This window comes from Natator depressus, chromosome 6 (genome assembly GCF_965152275.1).
Source record: "Natator depressus isolate rNatDep1 chromosome 6, rNatDep2.hap1, whole genome shotgun sequence".
In the NCBI taxonomy this organism is placed as follows: domain Eukaryota; kingdom Metazoa; phylum Chordata; order Testudines; family Cheloniidae; genus Natator; species Natator depressus.
The window spans coordinates 59,241,693-59,266,675 of NC_134239.1; the positions used below are offsets into that span (position 1 = coordinate 59,241,693).

At 45.5% G+C, this 24,983-nt stretch overlaps 1 protein-coding gene across 4 annotated transcripts in view; it reads right to left on the reverse strand.

Moving 5' to 3' along the window:
* The window catches only part of AMBRA1 (autophagy and beclin 1 regulator 1), a 193,648-nt gene that overhangs the window by 161,375 nt on the left and 7,290 nt on the right, over nt 1–24,983 (reverse strand). For 2 of the 4 annotated variants that reach the window (XM_074955370.1, XM_074955367.1), the window contains exons 1-7: nt 20,397–20,548; nt 9,207–9,461; nt 8,869–8,927; nt 7,931–8,114; nt 6,985–7,157; nt 6,000–6,066; nt 1,341–2,803 (exon numbers count right to left, since the gene is read on the reverse strand). In XM_074955370.1, coding sequence (XP_074811471.1) covers nt 1,341–2,803; nt 6,000–6,066; nt 6,985–7,157; nt 7,931–8,114; nt 8,869–8,927; nt 9,207–9,341 — 2,081 coding nt within the window. In that variant the 5' untranslated portion in view covers nt 9,342–9,461; nt 20,397–20,548. Of the gene's footprint in view, nt 1–1,340; nt 2,804–5,999; nt 6,067–6,984; nt 7,158–7,930; nt 8,115–8,868; nt 8,928–9,206; nt 9,462–19,781; nt 20,003–20,396; nt 20,549–24,983 lie in introns of those variants that run through there. The other 2 variants (XM_074955369.1, XM_074955368.1) reach the window with 2 other exon arrangements.

Consider the following 24,983-nt stretch of genomic DNA (forward strand, 5'->3'; position numbering starts at 1 on the left):
GATTAGAAAGAGCAGACTAATTTCATCACCGCTACCACCTGCTATACAAATAAACAACAATTGAGATAATCACAGCTCCTGCTTCTGAGAATAAGCTGATTACCTGCGGAGAGAAGGAAAAGAAGAGGATTTCCTTCCATCAAACATCCCTATGAACAATACTGCTCAGCTGGTTACATGCATCAAAGTAGGAGATTTCACCTTTCTCTAAAAGCATCAGGCAATAGCCATTGTTGGAGAAAGGATTAGACAAGCTTCCTCTGAAGTGGCTGGTACAAGCCACTGACAGACAGGATGCCAAACTAGATGGACCATCGGTCTGACCCAACATGGCAACTCCTGTGTAATACATCAGAGTGGCTGGACCAACAATCGGAGCCAGCACAGACAGCGTCTGAAGTGCAGATTCAGCTGAGCTGCTCTGCTCCACTTGCCACATCTGAAGTCTGTAAGACACTCACTTTCTAGTACAGCGAATACTAAATTTGGGGGTGATTAATATGACCCTCCTGTGCAGAGCACAGATATACTCTCAGGCTGAGCTCTGAATGCCAGATTCAGCATAATGGGCTCTCGGTAAAGGCGCAGGCTCTGAAAATGGTTTTCAGTCACCTACTTGCTCAATGCCACAAGAAGCAGTGTTTCTCATGGTACGAATATGAACTGCATCGGTTTAATAAAGGTCATGTATTCAAAACCAGCCTGGAAGTGCAATCCTGCCCCATTAACATAAGATACGCTGCTGCAAGGCCCACCCTAATGTAGCTCCAAGATGAAGCCTTCACCTTCCCGCCCCTGTGGTTGCGGTCTCTGGGCCCAACTCTTCGTAGTCACACTATTCTGAGGAAATAAACTATCACTGCTGTTGTTCATGATTGCTATGTGCCAATCCCCAGGGTGGGCACGGCCCATGCTGCAGTCACCATAGTAGATCAGTTGCATGCTGTAAAGTGGACATTGCAGTACATTCCATGCCCAGACATTCCAAGCAGTGTCTCAGTCAGACCACTCCCGAGAGCACAGTTTGCCCAATAGAATTACTATTCAACATCCTCTCTCCCTGCTCCACCCTCTGGACAGTCCACCCTTCCCTTTAATGGGAAGGATCTCTTCCCTAATCCCTCCCCACAGACACACCTTCAGAAGTTACCTCTGATACAGCAGTAATGCCTACTGAAGATTGTGGGGAAGGGGGATAGTTCATCTTTGAGATCACAGATGGCCAAAGAAATGACCAAATCATGAAAAGGTCTACTCTGGAAGCACCAGGCAGCTCAGACTAGAAGGGAAGGGTTTAACAACAGACTGAAGAGGAAGGCAATGGAAAAAATGCATCTTACCTCCTGAGCGAATCCTCCTCAGAACTTTCCTCAGGCATTTCCTGGCTTAAGGCCTCCTGTGATACATTCCCAGGTCTGCTCGAAGCTGACTGGCTGTAAACTCTCTCCCAGTGCCCTGTCTCCTGGTTAAAGACCACTCCCACAGTCCTTTCCTCCTGCGGGTTGGAAGAGCTTCCCAGCTGCAGCCTGCTAGAGGTAGCAGCTCTGCCCTCGGTTCTCTCTGCAGGCTGCGCCTGGCTGCTGCTTGGTGGCATGCCATCAAATGTGCTTTGGACCTGCCCTGATGGATAGCTGGGTGTGCTCCTTTCCCAGCGTAGTGTGTCATTGTTAAAGGTCAGCAGATTGTGACAGGCGCGACAGCGGTTCAGGTGGCCCCGAGACAAATTGGAATTGTTTTCACTGCTATGTGGAGTCTGCTGGTGGGAGGGACCTGGCCTATCAGGCTCAATGTTGTTGTTGAGCATTTCTTGAGCCTGTTGCGACTGGCTGGGCTCCCCACCAATCCCTTGATCTAGCTCTTGAAGTCGGTCGTACTCCAAGAAGAACCGTCTCAAGTCGCACTGGAGCTCATTGCGGATGCTGGCTGGATTGCTTGGGCCAGCACTACCACTGCTGTCTGCTTCAGCCCCTGGTGCCAGGAAGCCCCTCCCTTCTGTAGCAGATGTATACACCGAGGACTGGGAACCTCCCTCCTGCTGTCTGAGCACTGACAGCAAACTCACTGAAGAGGCACTGGTTCTAGGTGGAGGCATGGCTTCCAACTCCGAGCGAGAGCCCATGTTCAGCACTGTTCTAGTCCAGTCGGACCCTCCTAAGCCAGATGCCATCTCTCTCGCAGACTGGTACCTGGAGGGATGGCCTGACAAGGGCCCACTGAGGGATCTGCGAGTGGGGCCCAGGCTAAGGTTGCGTAGGGTGTTGCCAGCAGTGCTGCTCTGAACAGTGCTGAAAGCAGAAGGCCTGTTAAGCAGACCCTGCTCCTGCTGCGTTGTGGACACCTGCTCTGGAGGTTGGTATGGCTCCGTCTGCACAGAGGAAAAGGAAGTGCCAGTGGCCCCAGAGGAAGTGGAGGGGGCATTTTCCTGGTGCGGGAAGAGAGAAGAAGGAAGTCTTGCACTAGAGCATCGACTGCAAAGGCACAACATCCCCAGGTGCTGACAGCACTCTGTTGTGGGGTAACTGACACGCTCACGGAGCCTGGTGTAGGCCGATGCTCTGGTGTTCTCGCTGGCTGGAGGCAGCGGTGGAGGTGGTGGGGGTGGCGGAGGTGGTGGGGATGGGGTGGCAGAATCTTGCACAGTGTTTTGCTCTCCCACCTGGATGCTAGAGGAGCGTGAGGACAGCATGTGCAGGAAGTTGTGGAGGAGGGGCGTACGCCTCACAGGCTGAGACTGGAGAATAGAGCGCTGGCGATAATGTGGCATATCTGTGCTATCCACAGGGATCTCCACCTCCTCGTCACTCTGCAAGGGAAATCACCACAGCTCAGTCACCTCACAGCAGAACCCCACAGTAGTGTTAAAGGGGGCAGGTGATAAAAGCCTGTAGATAGGCATAAAAAAGGACTAGATGGGGGCCGGGGGGGGGGGGGGGGACATGGAAAATTACAATAGGATCATAAGAGCAACAAGAGGGAAATCAGTGGGGGAAATCTACTCAACATCTTAGATGTCTAAACACAAATGCAAGCAGTATGGGGAATAAACAGGAAGAACTGGAAGTATTAGTAAATAAGATAAATTAGGATTTAATTGGGTACACTGGGGACACTTAATGGGGTAAATTTCATGACTAGAATATTGAACAGGGGGTATAGCCTGTTCAAGAAGAACAGGCAGGGGAAAAAGGAGGAAGTGTTGCAGTATACATCATGAATATATACACTTGTTCTGAGGTCCAGAAGGAGGTGAGAGGCAGATCAGTTGAAAGTCTGAGTGAAGGTAAAAGGTGGGGAGTGGGGGGGAAGGGAGGGAAGAGAAATAAAGGGTAACATCATGGTAAGGGTCTACTGTAGACCACCAAATCAAGAGGAAGAGGTGGATAAGGTATTTCTAGAACAACACAAATGTCCAAAATACAAGACCTGGTAGGAATGGGGGACTTTAACCTCACAGTGAGCTGTTTGAAAACTAATATGAATATTTCCAGTAAGTTCTTGGAATGTACCAGGGACAACTTCTTGTTTCAGAAAGTGGAGGAAATAACCAGAACAGTCAATTTAGACTAGATTCTGAACAGCAGGGAGGAACTGGTTGTGAATCTGAAGGTGGAAGGCAACTTGGGATCAAAGATTTCATGATTCTAAAGAAAAGAAGAAGTGACAGCAGAAGAATAAGGACAATGAACTTAAAAAAAAAAAAAAGCAGAATTTAAAAATCTTGGAGCTGGGAAGAAAATGTAAGGAGAGTTGGCAGTTTCTCAATGAGACAATATTAAAGGCACAACTGCAAACTATCCTGACGTGAAAAAGATAGGAAGAACAGAAACAGGCCAATATGGTGCTATCAGCAGCTCTTTAATAACTTGAAAATCAAAAAGGAAACTTACAAAAAGTAGAAACATGGATGAATTGCTAAGAAGGAGAAAAGATAATACAACAAGCAGAGAGGGACAAAAATTAGAAAGGCTAAGGCACAAAATGAGTTACAGCTAGCAAGGGACATAAAAAGCATATGAAGCTCTTTAAATAAATTAGGCCCAAGAGAAAGATGAAGGAAAGCGTAGGTCCAGTATTTAGTGGAGGAGAGCTAATAACTGATAACATCAAGAAGGCAGAGGTGTTTAATACTTACTCTGCTTCAGTCTGCACTAAAAAAGTTAATGGTGTTATTATAAGGAAGAGCCAGCATGGATTTCTCAAGAAACAAATCATGCCAAACCAAAATTTCCTTCTTTGACATGGTTTCTTTCCATAGTGGACAGGGAGAAGCAGTAGATGTGATATATCTTGATTTTAATAACGCTTTTGACACAGTCCCACATGACATTCTCATCAGAAAACTAGGGAACATGGTATAGATTAAATTATTATGACATGGGTGCACAACTGATTGAAAGACTTGTACTCAAAGAGTAGTCATCAATAGTTTGCCGTCACACTGGGAGGGCACATCTAGTGGGGCCCCCCAGTGGCTAGTTCCAAGGCCGGTACTATTCAATATTTTCATCAATGACATGGATAACAGAATGGAGAGTATGCTTATAAAATTTGGAGAGGACAAATGGGGTTGATTGCGAGGAGAGAACTAACATTCAAAATGACCTTTACAAATTGGAGAATTGGTCTGAAATAAAGAAGATGAAATTCAATAAAAGAGAAGTGCAAATAGTGCATTTAGAGAGGGAAAAAAATGCACATCTACAAAATGGGGAATAACTGGGTAGCCGATAGTAGTGCTGAAAAAGATTTGGGGATTATAGTGGACCACAAATTGAATGAGAGTCAACAATGTGATGCATGGGGGGGTGGGGGAGAGAAAGAGCTATATAATTCTGGGGTGTATTAACAGGAATGTTGTATGTAAGAAGTGGCAGGTAATTGTCCCGCTCCAGTTGGCACTGGTTAGGCCTCAGCTGCAGTATTGTGTTCACTTCTGGGTGCCACACTTTAGAAAAGATATGGACCAACTGGAGGGAACCCAAAGGACAGTAACAAAAATGATAAAAGGTTTAGAATCTTAACCTATGAGGAAAGGTTAAAAATTAGGCACATTTAGTCTTGAGGAAAGAAGACTGAGGGGAGGCCTGATTCCAGTCTTCAAAATACGTTAAGGGCTGTTATAACAAGGATGGTGATCAACTTTCTCCATGTCCACTGAAGATTGGACAAGTAGTAATGAGCTTAATCTGCAGCAATGGAGATTTAGGTTAGATATTGGGGAAAACTTTTAACTAGAAGGGTAGTTAAATTCTGGAATAAGCTTCCAAGGGAGATTGTGGAATCCCATTATTGGAGGTTTTTAAGAACAGTTTGGACAAACACTTGTCAGGGATGGTCTAAGTTTACTTGGTCCTGCCACAGTGTAGGGGGCTAGACTTAATGACCTCTTGAAGTCCCTTCCAGGTCTACATGTCTATGATTTTATAAACGTAACTAAACAAAGGGAAGCCAGCTACAGCCCACAGACAGATAAGGACACAAACTTCTTCCAAAAGGAAAGCAGACACACTATCCTTGGGTTGCATGAAGCTATCTAGCCCCTAATCCATAAGGAAGCCTTGTATGGACCCTGTCAAACCCCATACCTTGCAGTTCCACAATACGTCAGCCAACACCTGGCAGATTCAACCCCTGTGGGGCTCAGGCTAACAGTTCTACAGCCTAATCAAGGGCAGTGAAGTTGCAGCAAAATTCTTCAGTCTGATGTCATGAAAAGTGCCAAGGCGGCCTTTGCAAACGTAGCAGGGATGGCTCTGGTGCCCCGCATCCTGCGGCAGGATCAGAATGGAAGTCACTGTCTATAACAACCAGGGGCTGGGAGACTAAAAGTAAAGTCTCATGTGCATGTTCTGAGCATAACACAACAGTGTGCACACGACCGATTTAGATGAGACACAGAACTTTGAACTCAGGAAGGCATCCAATTTTAAGTAAAGCATCAGACTGCCTAGCAACAAGCTCTGGTTAGCACAGAGCTCCTTGATTGATATTATTCTCACCTGTTGGTTAGAAGGGTTGACAATCGCTGTGAGCAAGTAGTGTCCCAAGGGATCGAACCGTACCAGCCTGAAACAAGAACAGAGTCAGAGGCTTAGTTGTCAGTTGGCATTTCACACTGACAGAGAAAACCAGATGTTCCAGGGATAACAGATTTCACACACACAGGTTTATTCGAGTAGGAAGTTTTACATTTCTATAGCAGCACCTCCCATTCTGAAGTATTCCAAAGTCCTTCAAAAATGTCATGTAATAAGTATTCACCCACCCCTAAAATATAGCTCTCTCCAAGGTGAAGACTGCAGCTGTTCAAACAGCATGCAGCAATCCTACGCAACAGTTTAGGAGAGGGAGTTCCCATATCCAGCTGAAACTGCTAGGGAAATTTATGGCAACATAAAATAAGTACCCTAGAATTTGGCCAGGAAAGAGAGGTGTTAACATCTCTCGTGGAAGTGCCTGGGGATCTTTAATGACCATGGATTTTTGTCAGGACCATGTTTTTTAGTCATTCAAAAAAATGAACCTCCAGCAGCATAGCACCATTTAGCATCATGCTGGAGTATTGGTCCAGTACGGACTCCAAGGGTAGGAAGCTCTCTTCCCACAGCATCTGGCTCTCCCATCCGAGGAACAATCATACTTAACCCTGTGTTGCTGGTGAAATCTGAAGATCAGTCTTACAAATGCCAACCCCGTGGCAAAGCTGGGAAGGATCCCATAGCAAACAACAGCCTAACTTATATTTGTTCGTATTTCTGATCTAATCTTGTTCCTTTAGTTTTATTGTTCACAGCCACTGATCCACCAACTGAGCAGGAGCACTGAGAACAATGCTCCAAGTAGCTGAAACCAAGGTCAGGGTGGAGGGGCAGTTACCTTCTGAGTGTCCTCTGCCCCAGAGAAATGGCTACATATTCCCCCACACCATGCCATTTCTCATGCTGGAAGTACAACTGTTCTACTCCCCTGGGAATGAGCACTCACCGGACTCGCTCCATCTCACTGGCTGTCTTCACCACTGCAAAGGGTTCTCGACGACTCCAGTCCCAGAAATGGATCTCATTGGCTGTTGCAATCAGCAGGAGCTGAGCTGTAGGATGAAAAGCCAGGGATGCAATGGCATTGTTGCTGTCTGTGAACCAGCTCTCGCTTCCACCCTGGAGTGGGAAAGGGGGAAATCATCAGCTAAGTAACACACAACAATTTTAGGCAACAAGTTTTCTCTGTCAATGCCACAGACCCAAACCAGCCCCAAAACTCCACACATAGCATGGAACTGCTGTACTTCTGCTGCAACAAAAGTCATCATCGACTCTCACTTTACACTGTCGTCTGACTCTACAGCCAGCACACAGAACGCCTGGCAACAGTGACCACAGACATGCAGTAGGTAGTTGTGCCTCAGGTCACCTGTAGAACACCACACTCCAGAGCACTCTGCTAGACAGAACAGATCATTTGTCTGTGCATCAACCACTGGGCAAGTCACCAGTGGAGAAAACAAAAACAATGGCATAGCACTTTTCCTAGGGCACAGTGCACGTTACTCCCCATGAGACCAGCAACAGAAAAGCAATTTTTTTTATACGAACTAAGAGGGGGTGAGCCCCAATCAGAGCTCTGAAATATGGCCCACACCACTCATTAATACAGATGTGTGGCCTGGAGAGGAGACAATTGCCAGCATGCCATGTGGCCTGGGTGTTTAAATCATCTAAAAAGTTTGTTGGAACTTTATGGTCTCCAGGAGTTTCATCTCCATATGAGACAGGAGGGTGACTGCAGTCTGTTCCGTTGTACACATTTGGTACAGTTCTCAGAAAGCTGCGCCAGAGCAGTTCTCAGCTGGGCAAAGTTTGGGTGCCTCAAGCGCAGACAAAACTGCTGCACTACAAATACTAAACACTTATGTGTTTCAGGAGAGACTTACATGTAAATCCCAGATTCTAACCTCCCCATCTAGGCACCCTGAAGCAATGAGTCCCGGGATAGTAGGGTGAAAGGTCACACACCACGGTGTGCGCCGATGTCCAACCAAAGAATGGACACACTTGCCCGTTTTCACCTCTGTGATGTAGATATTGTGATTCACGTGGGTGGAAGCCATGAGGGTCCTGGGAAAAGGAAAGGATACAATTAATGCTGGGGAGGGTGGAGAAGAGAGACAAACAACATGATGCGTTAACTCAACCAGCTCCATCAGAGTATTATTTATTATTTGTATTAAGAATATGCAGATGCAGCCCAGACTCAGGTACATCCACATTTTAGAAATCTGGCCCTCTCAATTCTGTCACTGAGAGAACCCTACAAATATATGAGGACTAAAGCTCAGAGACACGGCACACAACCAAATCCTTCCTCCCTCTCACCAGCTGGTCCAGGTCAAATGACACTGAGCTTTCTTCCCTCGTTTTCCAATTCATCCCTCTCACTGCCGTGCCCTCACCTCCCCCCATCGTCCCTACTTCCAAGACATTAATCCTGAATCATTCTGTCCGGCTTTTAGACTATCAATTCCTTCAGGCAGGCACTCTGAGATTTGGCTCAGGGCACTGGTACTTCATATAAATAGTTTTTCGTGACACAATTTGCTCCCCAGGCCCTCCTCCTAACTCCCAGAACAGCTGGGTAGAGCCTCTTCCCTGAACACTGTGCAACTCTGAGGCGCACTCAGAAATTAAGTGCTAACTGTGTATCTTGGGCTGCATAGCTGGATAGATGACTTATGTTCTTCATCTCTGCAGCACAGAGACCTGCAGTATCACATCTGCTGCCAGCTCCTGGTCTCTCAAGAGGCACGAGCCTACACAACCTTTGCTGGCATAACAAGATGTTTAAACAAGTAACAAAATAGAAGTCAGTTACCTATCTGGGCTGAACGCCAGCAAGAACGTGGAACGTGGGCTGTCTGGTAGCTCAACTTTCTGAAAAAGCCAATGGAACAGGAAACATGAGTGCCATATGATCACAGTCTCAACTCTTATCCAAACAGACAACATAGGGGACCCCAAAGGAATAAAGAATTCACTCCCCTCCATGCCACCCAGGAACCTGGATGGGTCAGATACAGCATGTCCAGGGGCCATATCTGACACAAAGTGGAACATACCACAAAAACACAAATATTAATCTCAAATCCCCACCTCCAAGCCTACTGGGACAAACCCACCCGCCAGGTGTGTCCTTCTGCCCCATGACCTTACCTTGCCCTCCCATTTCATCCATCGGGTTTTATCCTCCACCAGCTCCTGCAAAAGCCGCTGAGCACCCAAGGCTTGGGTGCCACGTTCTCTGCCCCACAGGATCCGCACAGCATTCTTCTCTGGTACAACCTTCATGGCTCTCAGTAGCCACTGTTACACTAGGGACTGGGATGAGACACCAGCGGGTTCCAGATCACAACAGCCAAGAAGCTACAGACAGGCCATCCACGTCTGAAGAGGTTGACTCATGGAACTCTAGAAAGAGGAGAACTATGTCAAAGGCAGCTTTGGCTTGGGTGGAAAGAGGAAGGCTTCAAGACCTCATCCATCAGTTCCACTACCCTCAACCACTACCCCCATTTCCTTTCTTCCATTGTCAAGACCCTGGGTATTTCATGATTCTGCATCCAGAGATTTTAATAACTCATTCCTTGGAGTTATACCCCAGAATCTAAACTTTCATCTTTTCTACAAGGTGACTTGCAAAGGAAGAAAACTGGACTTACTCCCATTTTTGCTTCCCTGCAAATGGGATATAGAATGAAGGCCTGAAAGAGGTTCTCAAAAAAATGCTTGTTCTGTCTTAAAATAAAAATTAAATACATAAATAATTAAACAAATAAATATTCAGGTCCTGACTATGCTGGATGAGTTGATGGCTAGAAAACAAGTATAAATGACAACACTGTATGCAGCAAGAGAGTGGAAGTTCAGCTGTTAAGAGGAAAAGGGATTTTTTGTCAGACTGTTTAAAACTCTTGTTTTTTGCTCATACAGATTCAACTCTGACCTGTTAACATTTTGAATACAAGAAGTCTTTGTTAAATATTCGTGACTTTAGTTACTTATTAGAACTCGCAAACTTCCTTTTTGTACTCCTGCAGGTACTCCAACAAAAACAGGGATGATGAGGATTGATGTTCCCAATATATTTTTGTTTAAAATGAAGCAGAAAAAACCCCAAACCTTTAAAAAGCCTTTTGGGCCTTTTTTGTGCATCAAAAAGAAGCAAAGGACACAAGCTATTTAAAGAAGGCTTTGCAAATCTATTCTGTAATAAACATTAGTTTCTACCCATTCCGGTTACAAAAATGTATTCTCTAGGTGACCCAAGTGCCAACTGACTGTGTTCTTCTATTCCAGCTCTGGAGAGAGCCCAAAACAGTAGTTCAGAGAGCTCTGAACTGCCTGGTTAATCACAATAGTTAGGTTTCAGAGTAGCAGCCGTGTTAGTCTGTATCCGCAAAAAGAAAAGGAATACTTGTGGCACCTTAGAGACTAACCAATTTATTTGAGCATAAGCTTTCGTGAGCTATAGCTCACTTCATCGGATGCAACCGATGCATCCGATGAAGTGAGCTGTAGCTCACGAAAGCGTATGCTCAAATAAATTGGTTAGTCTCTAAGGTGCCACAAGTCCTCCTTTTCTTTTCAATAGTTAGGTTGAGTTCAATCACATGAATGCACTTCTCACAAATTCAAACAGCCTTCCCCACCAATATGTGCCAAAAGCCATTTGAGGAGCCAGATAAGCACACACCTCATCATCACATGATTTTCAGTTCAACGTTCTAAAACATCTCTAACAGGAACACCATCTGTGACACTGGGTATGTCACTTAGCCTCTCTGCAGTCTCCCCCTCCCATTCCCCAACTGCTATTTGTAAGAACAAGGTAATTTACATAAGGCCATGTCTACACTATAAACTTCGGTTGATACAAGTTGTCAGAGTACAGCCACTCAAGTTTGTACATTGCTGGAGCACATACATACTTGGCTGCTTGCATCAGCGCTGCACATACTCAACAGGAGTGCTTGTGTCAATGCAAAGCGCAATGTGCCATAGGTAGATATCCCAGTGTCCCATGGGCCACTGTCCAGCACAATGTCTTTTGGGAAATTTTCACAGTATGTTGGGAGTTAAGTTCCTACCATACAACTTTCTCCATACCATAACGTCATCCATATCCCAACATTTTCACACTTTATTTAAAAAAAAATCCCACAAACCCATGTGACACTTTTCAGTGTGTGCCATCTCTGGCAGAAGTACGGAGCCAGCAGAGCTCTGCACTAGTCTCATGAACACTGCAAACACAGGGTGCATGATTATGCTATATTTTCAGACATGCAGGAAGGAGCATAACAACACGGGACATGATTTCAGTTTGCTGAAGACAGCAAACAACTCCAGGTTGTCGGTGGCATTCACAGAGCAGCTGCAGAAAGTGGAGTGCCAGTTCTGAGCCCAAGAGATGAGCACCCAGTGGTGAGATTGCATCATACTGCAGGTTTGGGACAAGCAGTGGCCCCAGAACTTTCTGATATGAAAGGCCATATTCCTGGATCTGTGCACCAAGCTTGCCCCATCCCTTCAGGGAAGGGTCACCAGAATAAGAGCTGCATTGACAGTGGAGAAGCGAGTGGCAATCGCACTCTGGAACCTTGCAACACCAGATTACTGCGAAATCATTTTGGATTATGCAAATGTTTAGGGCCCTCAATTGTCTCCTACTATGCAGGCCTATCATTTCTTGGCAAAGTGCAGGATCTAGTGGATGGATTTGCAGCAATGTGGTTCCTGAATGGCGTTGGGATGACAGACGACACACATATCCCCATTTGGTGCCAGCCCACTTTGCCACAGAGTACATGAGTAGAAAAGGCTAGTTTTCCATGGTTATGCAAGCACTGGTGGATCTCAGGGGATGCTTCACCAGTCTCAACATGGGCTGGTCAAAGAAGGTGCCTGATGCTCACATCTTTAAGAACACAGGACTGTTCAGAAAGCTGGAAGCAGGCATTCTTTCCCAACTGACAGACCACCACTGGTGATGTTGAAATGCCAGTAGTGATTCTGGGGGACCCACCCTAGCCCATGCTCCACTAGCCTGTGAAACCGTACACTGACCACTGAAATAGCACCAAGGAAAGATTCACCTACTGGTTCAGCAGGCGCAGAAGGATTGTTGACTGTACTTTTGACAGACTGAAGGGACACTAAAGGTGTTTACTCACTAGAATGGATCTCAGTGAGCAAAATATCCCAAAGGTTATAGGTGCCTGCTTTGTCCTGCATAGTATCTGTAAGGCAAAGGGGGGAAAGCTGCCACAAGGATAGAAGGGGCTGGTGGAGTGGCTGTCTGCTGACTTTGCGCAGCCAGACACAAGGGTTTTACAAAAGCCCAATGTGGAGCAATGCAGCTGACAGTAGCATCCTGTGCTGGAGTAGGCTCTGGGCTGAGAGCTTTGGGTGCTCCTAAGAATGGTGTAGTGCTTGCCGTACATTTAAAAATATGATGGTGTTTTCCTGCACCTATGAATTATGTGGTGCTGTACGCTTACAAGCACCTTGCGCTTTGAGTACCACTATGCATTCTGCAATGTGTTGGGAACAAATGACGATAATTGTATTCTCCAAAAATATAACTCAGTGAAAAAAACAGCAAAGAAAAACACAATGTACAAAAATACACAGGCAATGTAATGCACTTTTTAAAACAAATTATCAGAGTGGTACTTTAAAATTGACAAGGCAGCAAACGTTTCTGTCCATTTCAGTGCATAGATATAATCCATTGGGGCTACATATATAACAGCCATGGTTCTCACAAGTCAGTGTATGTGAAGCTATGATTTTCCTTGTTGTAAAGTGGTAGGAGGAGGAGGTAGCCTGTGTTCACATGTGGTACGTGGGGGTGTAGGGAGCAGCAATCATGGAGTTTTCCAAAGACAGCAAATGGCAGGGAGTCTGGGATTTCTGGACCTGTAGGTGGATCAAGCTCTGCACCATTTGGGTTTGCTGCCGGAGAAGACTTCTTATGTCCTTGTGCACTTCCCTCTCCTTGTCCTGCTGGAACTTTCTCCTGTCTTCTTTCTTTCGCCATGCTGTTGGCCATCCTCCAAGCCCTTGGTTCATGGTTCAATGCAGCACTGGCTTGCAGGATCTCTCAGAATATGTCCTCCCTTGTCCTCTTCCTTCTCCGCCTCATCAGGATCAGGCTTTAGGCAGGTGTGGAGGGGACACCCCTCAAAACCACCAGGCCAGAAGCTGCTGATATAAACAGACATGTACTATTGGATTTACAGTCATAGTGGAAAGCAAAGATCCATTTAAAAACTCCCTTCCCCTATTTCCAGAAACACTTTTAATAAGAAATGTTTATTGACACTTTAGCTTTGGAGCGCCTTGGCACAGCACCGCTCTCCAGACCCAGCCAGGGCGAGTATCGCCTGACAAAGGTGGGGATGGGGAGATAGGATTTTCTGTAACATGAAGAGCAATAAAATGTTGGTCCCTATTCCCTGGATACGAGTATAGGGGAACAGCACTGAATATTAGCATTATTTTCAACAGGCAGTTGATGGTTTTTAGCAGATCTCTCCTGAGGGTTACAAAGACACAGAGAACATAGCTGCTACTGGTGTCCCACAGCTGCCCAGGCCTGTATGCCACTAGCCTCTTTACTCAGCAGTGGTGCCAGCCGAAGTCATTGGGAAGTGGCATGGGAAAATGTCCTACCATGGAGGAAGAAATAAAGCTGCCATCCCTAGAAACCTTTGGGAGCAGATTGCAAAGTATCTCCAGGAAATGTTCATTGAGATCTTTCGGTAGGGTAAGAGGGACATCCCTATGTGCATAAACAAAGTGCTTTGTGTGCTCCCACACACCTAAGCCAGCAGGGGCAATGAAAAGCAGATACCAACTCTACCTCTGTTTGCTGTTCCTCTACCTCTTCTTGTATGAGTAAAACAGTGAAAAGTCTAAACCTGTGTCTTGTTAACTAGGGGAGGGGCGAGGCACCATCTTTAAATTTAAACATTGTAAGGAAAAAAAAATGCACGCACTTACCCAAGTTCCCTTCCCCTTCATCAGGCTCATCAGTGCTCGCCTGGCTAGACTGTGGCAGAGTCCCAAACAGGTCATGACATGGATGAAGCCCCCCTGCTGTGTCTCTTCCCACTGCTGTTTACAGCAGGGATCTCTGCTTTGGGGTCCTCCAAGGTATCCATGGTAGTCTGCAGGGAGCTGATGAGATCCCTGCCAAGTATGGCATGTAGCCCAGCAGGTCAGCGGCTCAGCACTAGATCGATTTTTGGCCTCCCTGGCTTTGTGATATGCCTGCCACAGTTCCTTCACTTTCCTGCAGCACTGCTGCCGGTCCCTGTCATAGCCCTTTGCCTGCATCCCCTGTGTAACCTGTTGAGAGACGTCCATGTTTCTACGGCTGGTCCATAACCGTGTCTGCACAGTCTCTTCTCCTCACAGGCCCAGGAGACCGAATACCTCCTGTCTAGTCCAGGCAGAAGAGCCTCTAGACTGAGCAGTGTTCTTCACTGCAAGGTCCATGAGCCAGTGGCGGCTCCCATTGACCCTAAGTGCAGCTCGCTAAGTTCACTCTAAGCCGTGCAGCCATGCAACACGCAATAAATAGCCGTGCAGCAGCTCTAAAGGGCCACGCAGCAAGGACCTGGAGAGGAGAGAGATAGGGGGTGGGCAGGAACTGGGGAGGGGAGCAAGTTGGGGCTTGCAGGGCTGCTGTGGGCCTCTCCCCTGGCCCTGGAGCTCCTTGCTGCCGGAGGGGAGAGAAGGGCCTCTTCCCCATGAGCTCTTCCCAGGGAGAGGACATGGGGGGGGGGGGAGCCTGGCAGCACCCCAAACTCCTCATCCTTGCCCCCCCCACCCAGAGCCCGCACCCCCAGCCAGATCCCTCATCCCCCCGCCCCAGCCCTGAGCCCCCCTCCTGCATCCTGAACGCCTCATCCCCAGCCCCACCCTCCAGCCCTCACTCCAACCCTGGGTCCCTCACACACCCAAACCCCTCATCCCCAGCTCCACCCTAGAGGCCTCACCCCCAGGCAGAGGGGAGAAAAGAAAACAGAGGAACAAACTGACCAACGAACATTTGGACTGCCTTACTAGGATTGTGATGACAGATTACAAATACTGCACGAACAAAGTCAAGGAGGAACAGGCACACTTTCGCTCATCCAGTTTTTGAAGTAAGTTTTGCATTATTCTGCTCTTAAAAAGTTTACTTGCACAGGTGCCTTTTTAATTCCATATATTTTCCTGGTTATTATTTTATAAAAGGAGTATCCTCGTTTTATTGTACAAGTAGACTTTGTTTAGTTACACGAGTGGCTCTGTAACATTACATCATTAAGAAGTAGCGAGCAATGTGTTAATTTAGTAGTTGATGTGGCTCTCACAATGAAGGTTTTTTGCCAAGTGGCCCCCACTTCAAGAATAGTGAAGAGCACTGCTCTAGAGCATGGAGCCACCACGGTCAGTTGGGCAGCTGCATACAAAGGAGTGCTGCTAGGTGTGCTCACCAAGGTAGGCAGTTATGAAAGACATTTCATAAGACATGCAGGGGGCTTTCAAGAGAATGTGTGGGGCTTCCAGACTGTGTGACCAAAGCAGTCACTGTCGCGGGGACTGGGGCATCGTGAGACAGCCGCTGGAGGACTTTTCAGGTTGATACAGCTTGTGCAGTGTCTACACTTGCACTGCCTGGACCTCAGTAGGTTGGCCACTGCTCCACGCCATTCAGGGAGGTGGTTTTACTGAGGCACTGTAACAGGACGTTTACTGTGAAAATGGACACCTGCTCAAATAAGTCAGTGCAAGGAGACTTACGCCAGCCTAACTTTGTAGTGCAGACTAGGCCTAGGTAATAGGAAATTTCCAGGGTTACTGCTTGTGAAACGTATTAAAATGTTAAGTGTTACCTAAGGGCTAAGCATTGTAACTAGAAGTTGCTTCGGGGGGGTTCTTGAAATCACCAGATATCGTGACTGCCTTGTAACCCATTTAAACAGTTTGAGCTGTTTGGTTCCCACAGATCTGCGTTGGTTGTCCCAAAACCTTCCACATACGAGTGACTCCCTAGACTGTGTCCAAATAAGAAACACTTCACATGATACTGCTACCTTTATATCACTGCAGGTACAGTACTGTTGTGTCATCTCTACTCAGAAAGCAAATTACAGAAGGGTAAGGCCCTCGTGCCCTCTGACTTTTACAGCACTGAAAATATTGTCAATACTCAATGAAGGAGAAAATAAAGACTACTTCAAAAAGAGCAGAAAAGAAGTGACAGTCACAGACAAGAAGAGATGGATGGCCAAAGTATGAAGCTGGGAATTCTCACTAGAAACCCCACCTTATGGAAAAAAGCTTCTACACCACTAATCCAAGACAGCAGCCACTTACAAGGAGGAGCTTGCCTGAAGATTTCAAGCCTGACAACTCTGAATCTAAAGGAGAGCATTTTCCTTTGTAAAAATATAAAAGAGAAGTTAATGCAGTGAATTGCTAAAGGCAGCCTTCTAAAAGAAGTGCTTCTCTCTTCTAGCTAAGAATAAAAGGGAACTAAATTCAAGCTAAGCTGTTATTAACTTGGAACTTTCAGTGGCATTTAAGAGCAAGGAAAGAGTAGTAAAGGGAAGAGCTAAAATCTCAGTGCAGAAATTCCCAGCGTAGACAACCCGTCACTCTAGAATCTATTCTGAAGTCAGCTGAAAACAGCAGGAGGTTCTATTCTTGTCTAAGGAAAAGCTTCACTGTAAAGCAAAACAGAACTTACAAAAGACACTTCTCAGGAAGACCCTCTGAAGCCAACTGTGCTGGTGAAGAAGCCCCAAGAGGGAAAGGGGAGAAGACAAATTGTCAAAAGTGGGGTAGCATCCAGAGCTTCAGGACCTGCTAAGCCATGCCGTGCTGTTTTCAAAACCTTAGCTTCTATTCTTTGGAATTCCAGGTCATCAGATAAAAGAGACCAGGAAGACAAGAGGTTACAAAACATTAAGAATTCTGAGAGACAAGGTGGGTGGACCAACTTCTGTTGGTGAGAGAGAAAAGATTTGGAGCTTATACAGAGCTCTTTTTCAAGACCTAACCTGAAGAAGAACTCTGTGTAAGCTCCAAAGATATTACCTCACCCACCTTGCGTCTCTAATATCCTGGAAGTGACATGGCTACACCACCACCACCACATAAAGATGTTTGTTACTTTACAGCAACAAGCCTGCTCACTACATTAACGTTTCCAACTGTGCTTACTGAACCATGGGTATTTGCTATGTGGAAATGCCAAGTCCTCTTAGGTGCATTTTCATATTGTCATCTTAAGCCATTCTGCCTAAATCTTTACAGCGTGTACGCATGATCCAAAGTCATTATTAGACAGCTTGATGCCAACTGCTCAGGGGGAGATGAAAAAATTAATTTTATCTCTATTATCTGGTCTCATATCCTGCTGCTCTAGGAAAAAAGCCTTAAATCTGAGAACCTGAAGGCTGACCACAGGGAAAAGGGTTATATTGAATGCAAAAAAGGCATTCCCTGAACCATCCCCAACTGAAACTCAGTATGAACTGATCTCTACAATATGTAAGACATTCAGATCTGCTCACACCAGGTCAATCTGTGTTGGAGAAGGTACTCCAAGAGAGCAGCATTGCTCCACCTATTGTGTTCTGGTCCCAATTTCATAGTTTTTTGAACTGAGGTTCTAGTTTATACGGAACAAAATACTTTGGATCATGATCCCTGTCGAGTTTACTACCTGTTTTTTTCATACCCCTAATAGGATCTCTTGCTCCCCATTGTTTGAAGGGATATAGTCAGCACCTACGTGGTAAGCTGCTGAGCTGGCCAGCTTTCTATAACTTACTGTAGGGCTGACACATTGCACATGTTAGAGAAGATCTGGATACACACAAACACCCCCTCCCCACCTCCAAGAGCCTATAAAGAAGTCTTGAGTGAAGGTTGGATTATAGGGGCTCTCCTGAATCCCTTCTGGGGCTAACCCAGTGAGAGCTCACTAAGGATAGAGGTACATCGTTTTCCTAGCTTAATGACACCCTGAATGTTGTGGTGAGAGTGGCTTTAGTGGGGAGATGTGCTCTGCAAGCATTTCAGATTGCATTTGTTTCCCTGTGTGTAGGTTCTATTTTGATGTATCCAGTTTAGGTGTGGGCACCAGCTCTATTTACTGGCTTCACTTTAAAAAGCAAGAAACCTTTCCACCTTCTTAATAATAGTGTCTCTTCCTAATTTTCTTACATTGAGCCAAATTCTTCTATCCTTGTCAAAATTCCCCATCAGCTTCAAAGGGGTTTTGTCTGAGGACGAAAAGCAGCATATGGCACATAGTTTGTGGTTAAATATCATTGCCAGGTATGATACAGAATGCAATTGATAATTAACAGCTATGTGACCCTAAAACAGGACTAGCAGAAGCTCCACAGGCTTGGAATGATCTACATTCTGGCCTCAGCATAAACAGAAGGTGCAGATCACTGGATCAGGCCTTTTCAGCCCACTGTCTCAGTCGCATTAGATTTGTTAGACCCAACATTAAATACCAAACCTGAAAGTTAAAAATCAGAATGAGAAGCAGTGTTTTCTTAACTCTCATGCTCTAGGGGAAAAACACCCACAAGTTTTGCCTGACAACTGCAAGATTAATTATTAGTATAGAGTCATTAAAGATCTGGAAAATTGCCCACTGTACCAGGGAAACTGTACAAGTGGAAAGCCAAATGATTTCCTACAACTGGTGGCTTTGTTTTCTTTAACCATTTTTCCTACAGGGCATTTCAGGATACTACAGATTGCATGTTAGGCTGTTTACAAGTGTGGAAAGAGAATTACCCAGCCCAGACCCTATTCTCCCTGAATGCTGCTCCATGCCAGCTATCCTCAAAAGAGTCTTGCAAATTCCCAGTTTCTGAATGAGCTACACGAGTCCAGCTGTAATTGTTCAGATCCATAAAGGAGGCCTCTAGTAATCCCAGAATGAATGCAGAACAGGAGACAAATCATTACAGTACACCAGGAGAATGTAGGGTGAAGATCATCATGACAAATGGCCAGCAGGAAGCACACTGAACTGATCTGACAGGAACCCATCTGTCCGAGAGGCAGTCCAAACAGAAATCTGCTCATAGCAGGAAGGACAGTCAAGAATACATAATTTTGGAACATTCAGCAGATGTTCTGTAACTGACAGTGAGTAACTGGAGAACACTGGCATGTTGCGAGACTGTGGGTCTCCCCATCTTTCCTTTCCCATTACCCTGACTGCTGTTGTTTCTTGACAAGTTTACATAACACTCGCCTCAGGGACCACAGCTGGTTTTGATGCAGGGGAGGATTTCAGACATTGGTGTCAGCACAAGTGAATTATCCACTAGAGACACTGGGAAGGAATCTCTTATGGACTTATAAGCTCTTAAAATAAGAATCTCCTCTTTCTAGCACTTCATAGGATTGGTTGGTCATGTGCCAAATCAACCACTGAAAGCCTTCTCTGATGAGTGCATCTGAAAGGGGGTAGGACCACCTCTACCAGTAAAAAGGCTTTTGAAAGCAGCAAATGGTGTGCATCTTCTGCACACAACCCCCTTAAAAATAAACATTCAAGTCTTTCAGCCTCCCTGCTGCCCAAAGAAGTCCTAAGTGACTGACAAAGGCAACATCAAGTGAAATATAAAAGCTGTCTCTGCCTATGCACTCTGTAGGGCAAAAGGAAGCCATGAAGAGAACTTGCAAACAAACCTTGATGGGAAAGTGTCACTGCCTCAGAAGGCGAACACTGCACTGTTGGCTGCTGAACATGAGTCTGGTCACAGAATACAGGATTTTTAGGATTCTGTGTGTTTGCTTTAACAATTAAGTTGTGTTCCCCGTGGCCCTCCCACAGCGTGAGGGGAGTTCATTCATGACCCCAAATGAAGTTGGAGAACACTGCAGGAAGAGTTGAGTGATGTGCTGCTGCCCTGCAAGAACACCAATAAAGAAAAATCTACAAATCAGACACTAACACTTGGTAAACTGTCCCAGGCTCACAGCAAAGCACAGCCCTAACCATCCCAAACGGTGGGATACAGAGGTGGATTCTCCAAGAACAATGGATCACTGAGGATACCACCTCCTGGCCAGTCAGGCACAAAAAGCATTTTTGGCCTCCACAAGTATGCCCCACCTTGACAACCAGAAGACAGGTGCCTTCTATTGAGGATGCTACAGCAGATGCTGCTAGTTTCTCAAAGTGCTTCCCCTACCAATCAATCAACTTCCCCTCCATTTTAGCTGGGATTGATCTTGAGACAGATTTTCATCAAGATCCCTATTTCTTTTAGTAGCCGAGAAGAGAGCACTGTACACACTTACAACAGAGCTTGGTGTCATCTTACTGGCAGCACTGCAGTCCACAGTCCCCCAAAACATTACAACTGGAGAGAGGATAAGACTGAGCTCTCTGGGACCCAGTGGTAAAGGCTCTCTGGGAGGAGGAGCAGATGCCCATCACAACCCTCTGGAACCTATGCAAGAAAAAAAAGCAAAACCAGCTTAACACAACTCTGTCTATTCCTGCTAGGTCCAGCACAAAGGAACAATAACCCCAAGAGATCACCCATTAAACACAACCAGCATCTTTTCTATGCCATCTACCAAACTGAAGCCAGACTGAAAGGAGTCTAGGATCTCATAGGTGAAGAGACGCTGCCAGCAGTAGCATTCCACAGTGTTAGATTACCTTATTCAAGAAAGAGACTGGGAGTAGGGGCAGTTGTTGGCATGGTCATTAGTTTCAGGGGCAGATTTACTTAACATAAACTTAACTTACTTAACAGATAGAGCAATGGACTGGGACTCAGAAGACCTGGTTTCCATTTCAGGCTCTGCCACTGGCCCACTAGGTGACACTGGGAAAGTCATTTCCCTCTGTACCTCAGTTTTTGCATTTGCAAAATGGGGACAATACTGCTCTCAGATGTAAGATATGAAAAGCACTATAAGAGCTAAGTATTACCTCATTCACAAAGGGACCCTAACTCTCCCTCCGGATTTCATTAATCAAAGTGAACTGAATCAATGCCCAGGAGGTGGTGTGTAATTCCAACACTTTCAGAACCTCTACTTTCCAGACAAGCAAGGTTCATTTTCCCTTCCTGCACTGGCTCGATATCCATGGTGCTGGAAAGTGAGCAAATCAAAGAATCATTTTACACAAAGTAGTATGATTAGGGCCCTACCAAATTCACAGCCCTGAAAAACATGTGACAGGCCGTAAAATCAGACCTCCCCTGTGGAATCTAGCTATTGGAGGGCAGTGGGAGAGGCAGGGCTGGGGGCACCCCAGCTGGGGCTCCTAGCTGCTAGTCTGGGCTGGGCAGGGCGCAGGCCTGGACAGCCGCTCTCAGGGGGAGATCAGACCCACCTCCAGGTACCTCCCTCGACTGCAGGAAGCTCCACGGCTGCTGCCTTCAGAGCCCAGCCCCGAAGGCAGTGCAGAAGTGAGGGTGGCAATCCTGCAACCCTCCTACAACAGTTTTGTGACCCACCCCCCAACCTCCTTTTGGGTCAGGACCCCCATGATTATACCACCATGAAATTTCAGATGTAAACATCTGAAAACATGAAATTGACCAATTTTAAAACCCTCTGGCTGTGAAATTGATCAAAATGGACTGTGAATTTGGAAGGCCCCTAGGTATGATCACTCCTTGCGGCATGAAGTACTGGAATCTGAACTATATAAAGACAGTTTAGAATGATAACATGGCCTTTATCCAGAACAGTTCTACTAGTCTAACTTTTACAGAGGTTACAGCAGAAGAAAAGGGCCTCTCAGCATCCTTCACTGCAGTGACATAGGACCATATGAACTTCCAAGGCTGCAATCCATGAGCTTCACATCTAGTCTTCTGTTTAAGGACTCTAATCCTCTGCTTTTCAACTTAATTTCTTGCAGGTCATCCGTGAATCATATCATGATAATCACATAGTTCTTGTTCTTCCTGCTTTTATTCAAACTTTAGAGAGGGACTTCTTTCTGGGGTTGTAACTTGGCACTTGAAGACGGCTGCAAGGAAGTTTAATGAATATGCAGGGAAGACAAAGTATGTTATCATGCAAATCTTAACTAAGGATTTCAGAGCATTTTACACAGAGTTAAGACCAACACCTTCCTCTCCTGTGACACAGGTGTTATAAAATGGGAGGTATAAGGAGATGGAATTACTTATTAAGCATGACACCAGAACAGTGGCAGAGCCAGAACTAGAACTGCAGAATCCCAATACTCAGTCTCCTGCTCGAACCACAAGCCTACACTGTTCCCGTGTACTTGATTATACCACTTGAGATAGACTAATACCTGATTAAACTACGTAAGTATCATAGTGCACTATAGTGGGAAAAGAAAAAAAAATCCCTATCCAAACTTGAAAATGTTCTACCATTTGTTATTTTAAACATTAATGTAATGGTCTCTTGTTGGTGACCTTGTAGCATAGGATGCATTCATGGAATCCTACTTTTAACCCTCACTGTGTCATGACTTTGCTCATGAAAAAATCTGCACCATAGATTACACTGGAAGTAGTAGTTCCCTACGACCATTTCTACCATTGCCTTAGAGCTCCGAGACCCCGAAGTCTGTCAACTCTCGTACTACACCATAGGATAGTGTTATTAGGATGGAGAGAGGAGATAGAAAAGGATAGATAGAATATCATCGCCATGGTGCAAGAGGGATTTCAGCAACTTTACAGAGACTTGATCCTCTAGTCTTTGTACACAGAAAGCGCTCACTGAAGTTAATGGACAGTCAACTTGTGTGAAGATTACATAACTGGGCCCAGGGTTAGGGATGAGGCAGAACTTTCATTCCAAGGCTCTGTTTTTACGCTTTAACTGTCTCAGACTATTACCCTGTGGGTTGAAGTTACTTACCCCAGAAAGACTTGGCATGTTTGGTAGTTTTTATTCTGCCTGTACTGAGATATTGAAAAAGAATAATCCATTCATTCAGACTTTTTACATCCTTAAATTTTAAAAAGTTTAAATTTAAAGATCTTCACACTTGCCATGGACCAAGCTCTCTGTGAAACAGAAAACCTTTCGTCTGTTTGAAAATATCTGGTTTAGACATAATGGAATAATAAGAATTGCATGCTGTGATCTTCCACAGGGATTTTAAATGTATCAAAGTGCACTGCTCAAAAGGAATGTGTATCTTCAACCTGGCATATTTCAATCTCTCATCAAAAAAATAACAACTTTCTTTCAATGGGAACTTTTACTTTGAATTGTTTCATTTGTACAAGAGGGATATCCAGTGCCAAAACTGTGTTAGTCTAATTATGTTTGAAAATATAAACACAAGTCAGGAAATTCAAAAGTTACTGTTGCTGCAGCAACACACACAACCACTTTGCACAGACATTAAGCAGCACCCTCATCAATACAAAATATTGTGCAAGTACAACAAGGAGTTAGTTGCCATGAGAACCTTAACTGGAATTTTCTGACTTCTGTGTTTAAATTCCCAGTCATAATGATGAATTAGTAGTTTTTGCATGAAATATAGAAAACTAGATAACATAAAAAGAGCAACTGATACCAAAACTGCAAGAGACAACAGGGATTAAAATGTGGCACTGAAGACAGACGACTCAGGGAAATAGTCAAAAATACTTCTCATGATAAAATAAGTTAAGGAAGAGAACTCTTCAATTGATAAAAGGGGAGGAGAAAAATTAAGCTGGCAAAAGATTTAGGTTAGTTATTGACAAGATCACATGGAAGAGGAAGTGCCAAGGAAATCTGAGGAGGTACAGTAACTCCTCACTTAAAGTCATCCTGTTAGGTTGCTGATCAATTAGGGAACATGCTCGTTTAAAGTTGCGCAATGCTCCCTTATAAAGTTGTTTGGCAGCCGCCTGCTTTGTCCACTGCTTGCAGGAAGAGCAGCCTGTTGCAGCTAGCTGGTGGGGACTTGGAACCAGGGTGGACCGGCAGCCCCCCATCAGCTCCCTGCTCCCCTAAATTCCCTGTGTGGCAGCCGCCCAGCAGGCTGTCAACTGCGGGCAGTTCAGCTGTCCCTCCCCCCACTGCCATAAGCTGCTCCTACCCTCTGCCTTGGAGCTGCTCCTGGGAGCCTCCTGCTTGCTGTGCAGGAGAGGGGGGAAGAGGAGGGCTAATGTCAGGGTGTTCCCCTCCCCCCTACTCCTGCCCCCCCTTACCCCTTCTTCATATAAAGCAGGGTGGGGACAGGACAGGGCTCAGGACAGAGAGTATGCTGGCCGCAGCTGCTGTCTCAACTTCCTGATTTTTTATTTTTTTTTTTAAAGGCAATGTACTTAGAATGGGGTCAGCATACTTAAAGGGGCAGTGCACATCTCTCTCTCTCTCTCCCACACACAGGGTGTGTGTGTCCGTCTCCCCTCCCTGCATTCGTGCTGCCTTGTAGAGTGTGAGGCTACATTAACAACAGTGTGTTAACCCTTGAGGGCTCAGCTGAGTGCTAGTTCATCATTTAGCAGTAAGGCATTCCCTGGGAAATATCCCACCCTCTTACTTCACCACCTCAACCAAGCTTCACAATCATCATTGCTGTGTATAGTATTAAATTGTTTGTTTAAAACTTATAGGGTGAAAAAAATTTTCCCTGGAACCTAACCCCCACTATTTACATTCATTCTTATGGGGAAATTGGATTCGCTTAAAGTTGCATTTTTCAGGAACATAACTACAATGTTAAGTGAGGAGTTACTGTACGAACGCTGCAAAGACTGGCAAACAGGTTAGAAGAGATATTTGAGGGGAAGTGTAAGAGGGTATTCCTTTCAAAAATTTAGGTGGTCAGACTGGACAACCTGACTGGCCTTTTCTAGCTCTATTATCTACTACTATCTATTATCTCAATACTTAGCACATGTATAGCAATTGTCATCTCCAAACAAACTTCAC